The 15,983-nt window shown below is 36.9% G+C and overlaps 1 protein-coding gene across 1 annotated transcript in view; it reads right to left on the minus strand.

Moving 5' to 3' along the window:
• The window catches only part of CCNB3 (cyclin B3), a 71,196-nt gene that overhangs the window by 4,555 nt on the left and 50,658 nt on the right, over positions 1 to 15,983 (minus strand). The window contains exons 8-9 of the mRNA XM_054720024.1: positions 1,689 to 1,826; positions 55 to 210 (exon numbers count right to left, since the gene is read on the minus strand). Of these exons, the coding sequence (XP_054575999.1) occupies positions 55 to 210; positions 1,689 to 1,826 (294 nt within the window). The remainder of the gene's footprint in view (positions 1 to 54; positions 211 to 1,688; positions 1,827 to 15,983) is intronic.

The following is a 15,983-nucleotide window of genomic DNA, read 5'->3' on the forward strand; positions in this document are numbered from 1 at the left end:
TATGGGGGAGACAAACCCAGCAGGAAGAAGGGAGATATGCTTTCTCTCTCTTACCATAGAATACATGCGCAGAAAATGATAGGCGACAGGAATGTTGACTTCATATTCGAGGGTTCTCAGGATGTTCATTTCCATGGCAAGCATCTCATGTCGCTGGTAAGCCTCTTTACGGGATTTCAGGAATTTTTCCAACTTAGGTTGGTAGGTCTCCTACAGGTGGAGAGAAGAAACAGTCACACCAGGCCAAGACAACCCACTCCTCTGCTTGGAGATGAAAAGCAGAGGGGAAGGGGCTAAAGGATAGAAGGTAATAACATTTCCTAGAATAAACCTTCAGGTTAGCTCTGAGAGCCAGCTTCTGGTTGATTTGAGTGGTCCATCTGAAACACAAAATCAGAAATACAAGAGAGATCTGCTACAAAACTGCACCACTAGAGAAAGGATGGTGCCTCTGGAGATGGATTCTTACAGCACTGGAAGCACATAATATGGCACAAGGGCTGGGAGCAGTGGTCTCTCTTTTAATGGGTGAGAGCCAGGAATGGGAAATCTAAGTCCTACTGTGGGGGAAGGAAAGAAAAGAGGCCACAAAAAGGGGAGTTAGAGATGGAAGATAAGTCCTCACTGTGTGTGCTAGTCTAAGGAATAAATAAGGATATTTGGGAGGAGGCACCACTGGAGTAATAAGCAGTGAGAGAGAGGCAGGCACAGAGGGAGCCTAAGCTGAAACTGAGGACTACAGGGGATCCAGGCCAGCCCAAGGGTGAGAAGAACCCTGTCTGGGAGCACCTTCCCACGTCCCACCCTCTGCAGACTGAACCTTGATTTTGGGGAGGCAGAAAGACCACTGAATTTTTTCTCTACAAGCATCCACCTGCCTACCCCAGCCTTTAATTCAAACTTTGCTCTCTCTCTCTAGTTTCAGATCACAAACTGGATTAACCTTCTGGTTTTTCAGACAGGAAATTGAAGCCCAGAGAGAAGTAACTTGCTCAAGTTCACAAAGCAACCTAGTTCTAAACCTCTTTGAACTCAGTAAAAGTAGCTACTACCTTTCTGCTCCCAAAACCTAAGGTTTCATACAACTAGCCTATCTAAAGGAAAAATGGGAATTGTACAAGATCATTTAAAATCTAAAGAAGAGGAAAGAATCAGAGAAATTGGGTGGATTATGGTTAAAAAGGAAAGCCCAGCTACTTGCTTTTATACTATCACTTCAAAACTAACTATTTCACTTAGACTCACTACCAGGCCATTTTCTCTTAAATGTCTCCAGCACCCAGGTTTGGAAACTCTTTCTTAATATACAGTTCAAGACTCCACTTGAAAGAGATGGAGTTGGTGGGAAGAAGAAAAGAGTGGGGGGGGGGGCAAAGAATCATTGGGCCACAATGAAGCTTTAAAAATAACAACCCATTAGAGAGGCACACTCCCACATACATATATCTTAGAGAAAATGGGAGAATCTTATTGATACCAGAAAACAAATACATCACCATTGCCAGTTAACACCAGCTTCCCTGCTGGGGAAAATAGATAAAAAATTAGTAGGAAATACTATTTTCATACAGACATAGGTACAAATATATGTACACATATACATATACACACATACATAGACATGTGGATATATATGACTTGGATAGAAATCTGATTGATTAGTTCTCTCCAGGTCCTATGAACTCAACCTCAAGTTTTGCTGCAATCAGAGAAGCAGCGGCACCAAGGAGTTGCATATTCTCTTTCTTGCATATTTTCTTCATAAGGTAGCGATCCACCAGCTTCACCGCCAAGTAGAGGCTCTCATGAATCAGATCACAGTTAATCTGGAGGAATACACAAACAGGGCAAAAATCTGCATATTATCCAGCTCCAAAATCACATTCAGATAAATCTAACTACCTGGTCTGTGGCATTGAGCACAGTAGAGCTACCAGACCTGGCCAGCTGAAATTCAACTATGATTATGGGAAATAGTTCAGGTAGATGTCTGACAATATATCCTGTGACTCTGAGAACTCTGGCATTATCTATCCCTAAATTTGGGTAGGTAACCAGTCTTATAAGTCAGAGAGAGACTCTGCCTTCTCTAGGAACACCCTGAGTGAACAGACCCTCTCTCCTTGATTTCCAATACATAATTGATACTCTTGCTTTCCATATTTGCTATCACCTTATATAATGAATTCCCAGAAGAGATCATGTTTACTTAGCTCTGAGGCACAGAGACTTGTTTTATTTATTAGTTTATTCATCCATTACTACCTATTAAAATGTATAGATTGGGAGCAAGTACCAATAGTACTATTTGGAAGTGAGTTGAGAAGCTGAAGAAGCCAGAATGAGGTTAAAGAATTAGTAGTATAACCCTCCTTCTCCTCTTTTATTTATCCTGCCCTCACCAATTCAAAAAAAAACCCAATATCTCTTATAAAAGTAGTCCCAGAGTTAGTGTTGGCATCTATATAGCATCTTTGTAAAAATTAGGGAAAAGATAACTTCTTTGGGTGAATGCAGCCCTGAAAGCATACATCTTATCAAGTAGACGATACCTTTATAGAAATTAGCAAAAGGTACCCCTGCCTCAGAGCATAGCATCCCCACGGCCAGAATGCACAGCTTGGCAAACAAGAGTATATAGCTGGATTCCATTGCCTGCTTTTGCCTTGACTACAGGCAATGTATAGCCACAATTTGCATTGTACACAGGGGTCCTACCCAATCCTCAATGATGCTTCTTCCTCACAATCCCTTGGGGCCTTAGGGTTTGAAAACAATAAGATCTATATTAGTCCAACAGCTCAACCAATGCTGAACCCTCTCTTTAATGTCTCCACCAAGTAGTTGTTCAGTTCCTGCCATAAAACCTCCAAATACAGCCCAATCTCTCCTTGAATAGTTTTAACAGAAAAATCTTCCTTATATTGAATTTAAAAAATCCTCCCTGTAAGTTTCACCTACTTCATTGGGATTCCTTTTATTTAGGCTACTCTTATTGATTAGAGCCTAGTTGACTACAAAGTAGGTCAATAAGAAGCTTTGGAGAAGTGGATGTATATTAGTATACATGAATGATTATCAGAAGATAGTTGGATACATTGATTCAGCAATAGAAATATTGAGTTTTTGAATAACAGAAATACCAAAAAAGCTATTCCTATTGTTCCTAGGATATGGCCTTGGATATTCTCAGAAATTGCCTTCCTTTCCTATTACTGCTATAATAAATTATTACACACTTAGTGGCTGAAAATAACACAAATCCATTATCTTACAGATCTGGAGTTCAGAAGGTCAAAATAGTACTCACTGGGTTAAAAAAAAAATCAAGGTGTTAGCAGAGCTATGTTTTTTTTCTAGAGGTTCTAAATTAAGAATCCTTTGTCTAGCTTCTAAAGGATTCCTGCACTCCTTGGTTTGGGGTCCCTTCCATCTTTAAAGCCAGCAATGGCCAACTGAGTCTTACTCACACTACATCACTTTCTGACTTCCTGTTCCACAATTAAGGACTCTTGTAATTACATTGGGCCCATTTGGATAATCAAGGGGAATCACCATCTTAAATTCAGCTGATTACAGTCCTAATGCCATAGTCTACTTAATTTCCCTTTGTGAGTATGCAAAACACAAAGTTTATTCTTACATTATTGTTTATTAATTATTGTATTATTTTCCATATGAACAACTGTAAACCTACTTTTGGCCAATCCTGTATTCACAGGCTTTGGGGATTAGGATGTGGACATTTTAACTGTCTACTACATCTTCCAAAGAAATGTCATTAAGAAAGGAAAGAGGAGAATTCATGCAGATGAAGGTTAATGACTACCACTTTAAATATCAAGAAATTTAGGTCAATTACAAAAAAGTAGAAATGGAAATCAGCAATTCTCTGAGGATAATGCCTCTGTGAACAAATGACAAAGTCAGTGCTTGTGTAGCCTCCTGCCAGTACTTAACAAAGGCACTTGGCCACCCATGCAGCAGGTTATCAAATGGAAACATCCAAAAGTGTGGGTAATACCTGAATGAATGGTTGAAATTTGGAGTCAATAAATATTTAATTCAGCAGCTGTGACAGTTACAGCAATCCTTCTTCCTTGACTGTAAGACATTCTAACATAATTCTTCTAATATAATTCTACTACTTGGGACTACAGACAGTCCTTGGGTTACATCTGACTTGACTTAAGTCGTTTCGTGGTTACATCGCCATCTCCCATTTATTTATAAAAAAAAAAAAGTTCCGTCATGTCAACGTATGTACATATGTGCTTTATGTTTTTTTATTATTTATTTACCACAAGTAAAGGTCAGGAATTGTTATCTTTCTTTTATTTTTTTTTTTTACTATTTCACTTCATTACTGCTGTGTATGTGCTCCATGTATGTGACGTAAGTGCTTATGTAGGTGAGTTCCGACTTATGGTGAAAATCACATTACATCGCGCCATAGGAACGGATCTCCAATGTAACCCGAGGACCTACTGTACATGAAATAAGCTAATCCTTCTTGTGACAACCCTTCAACTAGGGGGGCATCTGTGATAATGTCAACAATAAAAAATAAATTAAAAAAAGAAAACAGTTATTATGTCTCATATAAATCTCCATTCTAGACCAAATAGCTTGACTTCACATATGGTTTTCTGTCCCCTCAGCATCAGGATCCAAATGAAGAGCCTAACTTTGTGCCAGTTAGAGAAGAGCGGAAGTGCTCTCTCAAGCAGCTACAACAAATGTAGATAAGAAACCTTTTAGCACAATAGCAAGGTTCTCTTCCTTGTAACTGCATTTGGCTAGCATACCCTTTAAATTCTTCATAAAGACTATTCTTCTTATCTGGAGATGGGTAAGAAGAAAGAAAAGGGAAGTGATAAATAAAACTATAGAAAATATAAAAATTAATCTTAGTCTTGAACTAGAAGACAAATCTGACAAAATTCAACTTTCTAAAAATAATTCTTTATTGTTAAAAGTATTACATATGTCCCCCTCTTTCTCCATTGACCCCCTCCAGCCTGCCCCCCCCCTTTCCCGCCAGGCCTTCAGTACCCTATTGTCTGTGTCCATGGGTTATGCATATATGCATACAAGGTCTTTGGTTGGTTACCTGCCACCCACCTACCCTCTCTCACCTTTCCTCTGAGATTACACACTCTGTTCCATGCTTCTATCTGACAAAATTCATCTTAAATTCTAAAACTAAAAGATCATCTTAAATTCTAAAATCAAAAGTGATGAATAAACAGAGAAAATCAACCAGCTATATGAAAAATGACAAGTAATTTTTCAAGGAGAAATGTTCTGATTAGAGCAAATGTCTACTTATGACACCATTTTATTCCACAAAACTGAAATAAACTTTTAAAAATTATACTCTCAACAAGATCTGAGAGGATATTGAATCCATGAAAAGAGATCACTGGGATCCAGAATGTCTAGTTTCTGGTGAAAAAGCAATTACTTAATTTTAAAATATGATAAAGGCAGTGAACAGTATATTCATAATCATGACAACAAACAGATAAATGATTTCAAAGGAATTCTCCCAGAACTGAGAGGTAATGAGTGAAAACTTGAGACACAAAGAAAAACCTGAGATACAAAGAGAATAGATTCTGAAGACACTCACACTCTCACACACACAAACCATCAAAATGAAAGAAAAGGCAGAAGAGAAATAATAAAGACATAATAGATAATGTCTCTGAGCCACAGATAGACTGAACCTTTAGATTGAATGAACCAACAAAATTAAGTAAAACAGGTCTACATCTAGAAAATTAAAAAATAATTATTTATAGGGAAGATAATGTATTAAACAAGAATCTGGATCTAAAAGCCTAAAATTTTACTAACAATAAAAGAAGAAATAAATTAAAAGTATATGATGACATCTTACATGAGGGGCAATTAATAGATCAGATACATCAAAGGGGTAAATAACTAAATAATGTCTATCCTATCTAACAATAGACAAATATGCAAATTGACCATAACTCAGACACACCCACAAGCCACACCCACCATCCAATCAGAGAAAGTATGCAAATTAACCCAAAACAAGATGGCTACAGCCACAGAGAGCACAGTTTCCTAGGTAACAGAGGAAGCCAAGCTTTCCACCTGCCCTTGCCAGGCCTAAGCCTCCACTCAAGCTACAAAGTTTCAATTATAGAAGGTAAACAAATTCAAATAAATGGCGGCAGAATGGAGCTTGAGAGAGCAGGCCAGGGTTGCCGCTGGCAACAGGGGAAGCAAAGCTTTCCACAGACCCTGGCCGGGCCCACCTGCTTAAGGCAACAAAGTTTCAATTGTAACCCCAACACGAATGGCTACCAGCCTCGGAGGGAGCCCCAGGCTTGGCTGCGCTCCAGGCTACAAAGTTTCAATCGTAGAAGGAAAATAAATTCCAGATACCAGAGCCTCCGCTTGCATTGCCAGGGGGCGTGACCCGCCTGCAAACCACCACAGGCCCCTCACTCAGGCCGCCCCACACCCCAAGGGAACCCCCACCTGATCCGGGACCCCTTCAGGGCAAACCAGCTGGCCCCCACCCCTGTACCAGGCCTCTGTCCTATCTAATAAAAGACTAATATGCAGATTGATCATCACTGCAACACACAATATAGCTGCCCCCATGTGGTCAAAGATCCTGCCCCCATGTGGACACAAGATGGCCACCACAAGATGGCCAGCAGGGGAGGGCAGTTGGGAGGCACCCGGCCTGCAAGGGAGGGCAGTTGAGAAGGACCAGGCCTGCAAGGGAGGGCAGTTGGAGGTGATCAACCCTGCAGGAGGGGGCAGTTAGGGCTAACCAAGCCGGCAGAGGAGGGAAGTTGGGGGCAAACAGGCTGGCAGCAGAGTGGTTAGGGGGTGATCAGGATGGCAGGCAGAAGCGGTTAGGGGCAATCAGGAAGGCAGGCAGGCAAGCAGTTGGGAGTCAGCAGTCCTGGATTGTGAGAGGGATGTCTGACTGCCCGTTTAGGCCCAATCCCAGGGATCGGGCCTAAATGGGCAGTCAGACATCCTTTGAGGGGTCCCAGATTGGAGAGGGTACAGGCTGGGCTAAGGGGCAACCCCCCTCCGTGCACAAATTTCGTGCACCGAGCCTCTAGTCCTATATAATAAAAGGGTAATATGCAAATAGACCATATGGCAGAACAACCAAACAACCAATCAAAGCGTAATATGCTAATGATATCTAAAGCTGCTCAACCGCTCACTATGACATGCACTGACCACCAGGGTGCAGATGCTCCCACCGGTAGGTTAGCTTGCTGCTGGGGTCCGGCTGATCTGAGCGAGATGGGCTGGACATGCCCTGAAGCCCTCCAAGGTCCCTTCCTGACCTAATCATGCACCTGTGGGGTCCCTCAGCCTGGCCTGCACCCTCTCACAATCTGGGACCCCTCAGGGGATGTTGGAGAGTCAGTTTCAGTCCTATCCCACAGGCCACTCCCCTTGGGAGGGTGCCAGATGCAGGGCTCATGCTGGCGAGTGCTGCTGTGGCAGCAGGAGCCTCTCCCAAGCAGGACTGATTGGGACCAAGCCTGCGGCAGGCACAGTGGGGCCGGGATGAGCTGCAGGCAGTGTTGGACTGCCAATCCCTGCAGGCCACCCAGAGGGAACGCCACCCAGAGGGACCCACCCTTGCATGAATTTGTGCACCAGGCCTCTAGTCTCCACATAATAGAATATTATACAGCAGTTTAAAAGAATGAGGTAGATCTATATTTAAAAGCAACGATTATTAGGATTCATTCTTAAGAAAAAAGAGCAAGTTGCAGTGCAATATGTACAGCATGACTTATTCATATAAGAAAAATATCATAAAACCCACTCATTAAAGAGCTGTATTTTATATGTGCATATATGCATGTATGTGGATGCATCCTTTTATTACTCATATAATTTAAGACTTTAAAGAAAGGATAGTCAAATATTAATAAAAATGATAAGACATGCAAAAAGAGATTTGAAAGGATACACTCTAAACTATAGTTGTTACTTCTGAGGAATAAGAATAGAAGAAAAGAGTTGTCGACTTTATACACACACACACACACAAATATATATGAATACATGCATACATACTATAAACATGTTCATTTTGTAGTTTTTTTAAAAAGTATATTGGGCAGAGAAGTTAAGGTGAGATGGAGGGGGTGAAGAATTGCCAGAAAAAATTAACTAAACAACAATGATAGTGGGTGGTCCCCACATTGCTCTCAGACTTTTTGATAACTTAAGCAGAAGACAATAAATTATCATATACATTATATAAGAATTAAGCCAAAAGTAATTGATATAATGATTCTTTGTACCTATAGAGAATACATATTTTCTTCAAACATCAGTGATAAACCTCATTAACTTAAGAAAAGCAAAATTCATCATTCAGATCACATTCTTGATACACAAGGCAATAAATCTAAAACTTGGTAATAAAAAGATAAACCAAACAAGCCAATGAAAAACAAAGCATTATTTTTTTTTTGGGGGGGGGAGGAAGTAAGCACTATTTCTTTAAGAAAAAAACAAAATCTGAGTCAAAGAGGAAGTAAAATTGCAATTACAGTTTATTGAGAAAAAATAAGATAGCTACAACACTGTCTGTCAAAACTAATGGGGTGTAGTCAGAACTGTTACTTAGAAGAAAATGTACAGCTTTGGAGCTTTTATTATGAAGTAAGAAATAATTAAAATAGACTATGCATTCATTTCAAGAAGCTAGAGGAAAACAACAAAATAAATCTAAATAAAATATAAAGATGAAAACAGATGTTAATGAATTTCCTTTTTAATTTATTGATTTTAGAGAGATAGTAAGGGAGACAGAGACATACATAGATTTGCTATTCCACTTATTTATGCATTCACTGGTTGATTCTTGTATGTGCCCTGAATAGGGACTGAACCCGAAACCTTGGCCTATGGGGGTGACACTCTAACCAACTGAGCTATGTGGCCAGGGCTGAAATTTTTATTTTTATGTTTTCAAATTTTATATCTTAATTAATTAATTAATTAATTAAGTTAAATCTTTATTGTTGAAAGTATTACATATGTCCCTTTTTTTACCCATTGACCCTTTCTAGCCTGCCCTGTCCCCTGTCCCAGGCCTTCACCACCCTATTCAGGGCTAAAATATTTTAAAGAAAAATATACACATTTATCCATGAACTGGTTCTTTGACCACAGGACTGAACAAAACTTTTGTGAGGAAAGAGAGTGTGTACATACAACATTTTGAATGAGAAAAATAATTACAAAGGATAATAACAGAATACCATACACAATCTATGATAATAACTGTGAAATATCCATTAAATGAATGATTTTAAAGGGAAATATAAACTACAAAAATGACTCAAGATTAGGAATAAAACCTTAGTAGGCTAATAACCATCAATGTTATTAGAAAATGTTATCAAAAAAATGACACACACAAAGAGCATCATGTATCAATGGGCTCATGGGTAAGTTCTTCTAAAAAAAATAAACTTAGTAGTATAGAAAATTTTCCCTAATTATGTTAATAGCAATCCTTGTACTAAATTTAATAAAAAATTATATCCTCTACCACACTTATAAAGGAATCTCATTTGTGAATATAGAAGCAAATATATCCCAAGAAACCAGAAACACCAATCAGAAAGGATATATGCTCATAGCAGCACAATTTACAATAGCTAAGATTTGGAAACAGTCTAAGTGCCCATCAGCAGATGAGTGGATTAAAAAACTGTGGTACATCTACACAATGGAATACTACGCCGCTATAAAAAAAAAAAGAAGAAACTTTTACCATTTGCAACAGCATGGATGAAACTGGAGAGCATTATGCTAAGCGAAATAAGCCAGTTGTAGAAAGATAAATATCACATGATCTCACTCATATGTGGAATACATCATTTGATCAACATAATTTGATGAGCAAGAAAAAAATCAATCTAGAGACAAATGGTAGGGGAAGAGGGTTAGAGAGCAACTAAAGGACTTGTATGCATGCATATTAGCATAACCAATGGGCACAGATACTGGGGCTGTGGAGGCTTGCCCGGGGTGGGAATGGCTGGGGGAGGGTCAATTGGGGGAAAAGGAGACATATGTAAAACTTTAGACACTAAAAATAAATAAATAAATAAATAAATCAGAAAGATTTATTGAGGGGTCCGAGATTGGAGAGGGTACAGGCTGGGCTGAGGGACAACCCTCCTCCGTGCACGAATTTCGTGCACCGGGCCTCTAGTATAGGATAATAAAAAAATAAACAGACACAACCTAACTAGTTTGGAAAGTTCAATATTGTAAAATCTCCCTGAATTAATCCCAATGGACTATTTTTGAAGAATTGAAAAAATTATTCTATAGCTCATCTTGAAGAATTTAATGTGTAAGAGCCATGAATATTTTGTAAAAGGTAAATAAAGTGGCAATAAATGTCTTTCAAAGCTGTAACAATAAAAACAGCATACTACTGATGTTAGACTAGACAAACATAAAGAAACCCACCTATATGTGATTAAAGATGTCATTTCAAACCACTGGATGACTAAAACAAATACATGGTATTGGAATAACTAGATAATAATTGGATTGAGGTGTATAGATGCTGATATCAAACCAAAATAAATTCCAGATAAAGACGTAAATGTGAACATAAAGCTATAACTGTTCTAGAAAAAAATTCAAAGAAATCTTTATATACGAGAAATTATCACTAGAGAAGACTTTTCTAGGCAAGAAAGAAATTTTAAAACCATGAAGGAAAGAATACACCTGACTACTTAAATGCCAATGCTCCTATACATAAACCTAAAATAACATATTAAAATGTTTCACTTAGTAGATGGCAAAAAAATATAACACCCTATCCTATGTTGGTAAGATTATGAGAAAACAATCACTTTCGTTGAGTACTGGTAAAAGCACAAATAGGCATGACTCTTCCAAAGGACAGTTGCCTTTATGTACAAAAATTTGTAATGTGCATTGTTTTGATCTAATGCTTCTATTCCTAGTAATTTATTCCAGAAAAATAACAGTGCAGTTATGAACAATGCAAGTGTATGCATGTTCACTACAGGGATATTTCTAAGAGAAAATTTTGGAAATAAACTAAATGTCTAATAGGAGGTTGGGTAAATAATGACAGTTGAAGAACAGAATACTATACAGTCAACAAAACGAATGCAGAAATATGTCAATTTGACTAGAAGATGTTCACAATTACATGAACATTGTTATAGGAGAAAAAAAGGCAAGTCACAAAACACTATAAAGGGGACATAACAATCCTAAATGTGTATGTTCCTAACAACAGATTTTCAAAACACACAAAGCCAAAAAATGATAAATCTGAAAAGAGAAATAGACAAGTTCACAATTATAGTTGAAAACTTCAGTACTCCTCTCTTAGTAACATAATTAGTACACAGAAAATCAGCAAAAATAATGCATAAATTAATAACAACATCAACCAAATGGATCCAACTGACACAGAACACTCCATCCAACAGCTCATAGAATATTCCCAAAGACAGACCATATTCTGGGTAATAAACCTTTTAAAATTTTTAATGAATTAAAATCATACATAGTGTTTTATTTTATCATAATGGAATTAAGCTAGAAATAGATAACAAAAAAAATAATGGTGAAGACTCAAAACACTTGTAAATTAAACAACAGACTTCTAAATAGTGTAAGAATAAATAAAAAGGAAGTCTCCCCAAATTTGTAACATGCAGCTAAAGCAGTGCTTATGGAAAAATTTGTAGCAGTAAATGTTTATATTAAGAAAAAAGAACAGTCTGATATCAATAATCTAAGCTTCTATCTTAAGACATGAGAAAAAATCCAGTCTGTGTGGCTCACTGGTTGAGCATCGACATGTGAACCAGGAGGTCACTGATTCTGATCAGGGCACATACCCAGGTTGCGGGCTCAATTCCCAGTGTGGGGTGTGCAGGAGGCAGCCAATCAATGATTCTCTCTCATTGATGTTTCTCTCTCTCTCTCTCTCTCTCTCTCTCTCTCTCTCTCTCTCTCTCTCTCTCTTTCTCTATCTTCCTCTCTAAAATAAATAAAAATATATTTTTAAAAAATAAAATAAGAAGAAATGAAACTATAAAAATTAGAGCAGATATCAATAAAACTGAAAATACAAAAACTATAGAGAAAATGAATGAAATCAAAAGCTGATTCTTTAGGGAGGGGAGATCAATAAAACTGATAAACTTCTAGCAAGACTGATTAACAAAAATATAGAAAAACAAATCACCAAGTATCAGGAATGAAAGAGTAAGTAATACAGGGAATTCTATAAACAACTCTATGCACATAAATGCAACAACTTAAGATGAAACAGACCAATTATTTGAAAACTACAAACTACCAAAATTCATCTAAATGATATAGATAACTTTAATAATCTTATAACTATTAAAGAAATTATATTTTTAGTTAAAGTTGTTTGGTGAAAAGAAAAATACGTCAGACTCAGATAGTTTCACTTGCAAATTCTATAAACATGTAAAGAATAAATAACATCAACTCTACACATCTCTTCCCGAAATAGAAGAGGGGGGGTGGAGATAGTTTCCCAAATTGTTGTATGAAGCCAGTATCATTCTCATATCAAAAAAAAACAGACAAAGACAATAAAAAAAATTTTTGTAAAGAACACTACAAACCTACAGGCCAACATCCATCAGAAATATAGATACAAAAATTCTCAACAAAATACTAGCAAATAAAACCTAGCAGTATATAAAAAGAATAATATAACAGGACCAAGTGGTGTTTACCCTAGGAATATGAGGCTGGTTTAATATTGAAAATCAGTCAATGTAATCTACCATATTAATAATTATTATCAATAATCCAAGAAAAAATATAGCATTCATCTATGATAAATATACATCAGCAAACTAGGAATGGCAAGTAACTTTCTCAACCTGAACAAGGTATCTACAAAAACTCTAGAGTTAAGATCATACAAGTGGTGAAAGACTGCTTTCTTCCTCAGATTAGGAAGAAAGGCAATGTTGTGCACTCTTACTGCTCCTATTAAACATCATAATGGAAGTCCTACACAGCACAATAAAACATGAAATTAAATGCATGCAGATTGGAAAAAATAAAACTGTTTTCATTTACAAATGACAATTATCTATGTAGATAACATCAAGAAATCTATTTTTAAAAACTAAGAATCAATAAGTGAGTTTTAGCAAGGTTGCAGAATACGAATATCAAACACAAATATCAGTATTTCATAACAACAGTATAAATCTGGAAACCTAAATTTTAGAAAAATACCATTTACATTAGCTCCAGGAGAATAAAATATAAATAAGGTGCAAACCTAACAAGACAAGTACAGGATCTATATGGTAAAAAAAAAAATGAGATACATAATACATTCATGGGTTGAAAGATTCAACATAGAAAGTATATCAATCATTTTTAACTCCACCTATAGATATGTGTTGGGGGATCCTCAAGACCACATTCCTAGGAGGACTCCCGGGACTCAGTATATAGTCATATTCATGGCTATGATTTATTATAGCAAAAGGTAACAAGCAAAATTAGCAAATGGGAAAAAAGCATGGGCAAAGTTTGACAAAAAAAAACAAAAGCAAGTTTCTAAGAGTCCTGTCCCAGTAGAGTAGTTTAGGATGCACTTAATTCCTCCGGCAATGAGATGTGACAACACGTGTAAAGTATTGTCTACAGGGAAACTCATTAATGACTCAGTGCCTAAGATTTTATTGGGAGCTGGTCACGTAAACACTCTGTGCTTAGCATGTACCAAAATTCCAGTCTCCCAGAAGGAAAGCAGGTATTCAGAATAAACACATTGTTTGCACAGAGTTCAAGCACAGTTATCATTAAGGGAGGGTTTTATAGCAGTACAGGGAACTGTTTATCAGTCAAGTTCCCAGATGCCAGCCAAGGGCCAACATTGCAAACAGGCCTTTCTAAGGATAGCAGTACTAGGCCCATTATGTTAACTCTTTTCTGGACAAAATGTAACACAATTCCAATCAAACACAGCAGGATTTTTTTTATATATAAACAAACTGATTCTAAAATTTATAGAAAGGCAAAGGAATTAGAATAGCTAAAACAATTTTGGGGAAAAAGGCAGAACAGAGTTGAAAGAATCAAGCTACCTAGTTTTAAGAATTACTATAAAACTGCAGAAATAAAGACAGTGTAATATTGGCAAAGGGATAGATACAGAGATAATGGAATATGAGAGTATAGAAATAAGTATAAAATTAGACCCACACAAATAAGGCCAATTGATTTTTGGCAAAAGCACAAAAATAATTTAGTGAAGAAAGTTTTTTTCCCACAAATTGTGTTAGAATAATTAGACAAACATATGCAAAAAAAATGTACTTTGACTTCAAAAATCTTCATACCTTATACAAAAATTAACTCAGAAGGGATTATAGATTTAATGTTAAAACTATAAAACTGTTAAATAAAATATAGGAGAAAATATTCATGACCTAGGTTTAGTCAAAGAGTTCTTAGACATAACACAAAAGACATGATCCAAAAAGAAAACATTTTTAAAAACTAGGCTTTATCAAAATTAAAAACATATAATATTCGTGAAGTTAAAAAGTTATAAAGGTGGAGAATAAATTAGGAGTTTCTAGAGACAAGAAGGTGAGAGGATGGAGATGGCTATGGTTATAAAAGGGGATCCTTATAGTGATGAAATAATTCTGTATCTTAACTGTGGTGATGGTAGTGCTTACAAAATTCACATGTATGATGAAATTATATAGAATACACACACACAAGTACATGTAAAACTGATGAAATTTAAATAAGGCTTATAAAACCCTGATTGTGACACTATATTACATTTATGCAAAATGTTATCATTGAGAAAAAGGTAAAGGGTACATAGGACCTCTCTATACTACTTTTGCAATTTATTATAAGTCCATTATTTCGAATGTTAAAATTTCATAGAACTACATACCAAAATACTCAACTGTGATTCTCTATCAAAAAGATGTACATTAGCATCACTTGCAGAGCTTTATAAAAATAAGTGTACCTGAGCCACACCCCCACAATTCTGATTTGATAAATCTGGGATGGGACCTGGGCACCTGTGATTCTGTGATCTGCACACTGAAAATGCATCCCTATGGATTGCCACTACTTTAAAAGTGGAGGATGAGAAATACACACATTAACAGTGGTTGTGGGATCATAGGTAATTGTAATTTCCTACCCTGCTGTAATAAATGTGAAGTTTTGTACAATAAAAGTAACAAAAGCTGTTATAAAAAAGATTCAGTTCATCATTCTAGCTGGTAGATATATTTTATCTCTGTTATCCATTCAATTCCATTCATACAACAAATATTTATTGACACCCTTCTATGTGCCAGGTACTATTCTAGGCTATCTTTCTTTAGTGTAAAGTGATAATTAAATATTCATTGTAGTATTCCCTCAATAACCAACTCTAGACAAACAGCTACCCGCCACATTTGGTGCTACACTGTCCTTCCTATTATCTATCCCACCCAAACTTGAAAGACTTTGTCACTGACCCCTATCAAAATCACTAGATATACTTTTACAAAATTTTAAGAATTAAACTACCATATCACTTTCTCTTTTTTTTTTTAGAAATCATCTCTTCTTTCATTTGTTTCTCCAGTATCTAATTTATAACTTTCTTATGTACTTGGTGTATTCTACTATGTATTGTACTTATTTGTTTGCATGTCTTACCTTGACCTATCCAATATAATAAAAGGATAATATGCAAATTGACCAAATGGCAGAACGACTGGTCGCTCTGATGTGCACTGGCCACGAGGGGCCACTGAATGCAGGAGCTGCCCCCTGGTGGTCAGTGTGCTCCCACAGGGGGAGCACCGTTCAACCAGAAGCCAGGCTCAGGGCTGGTGAGCTCAGCAGCAGTG

Source organism: Eptesicus fuscus, chromosome 1, assembly GCF_027574615.1.
Source record: "Eptesicus fuscus isolate TK198812 chromosome 1, DD_ASM_mEF_20220401, whole genome shotgun sequence".
NCBI classification, from domain to species: Eukaryota; Metazoa; Chordata; class Mammalia; order Chiroptera; family Vespertilionidae; genus Eptesicus; species Eptesicus fuscus.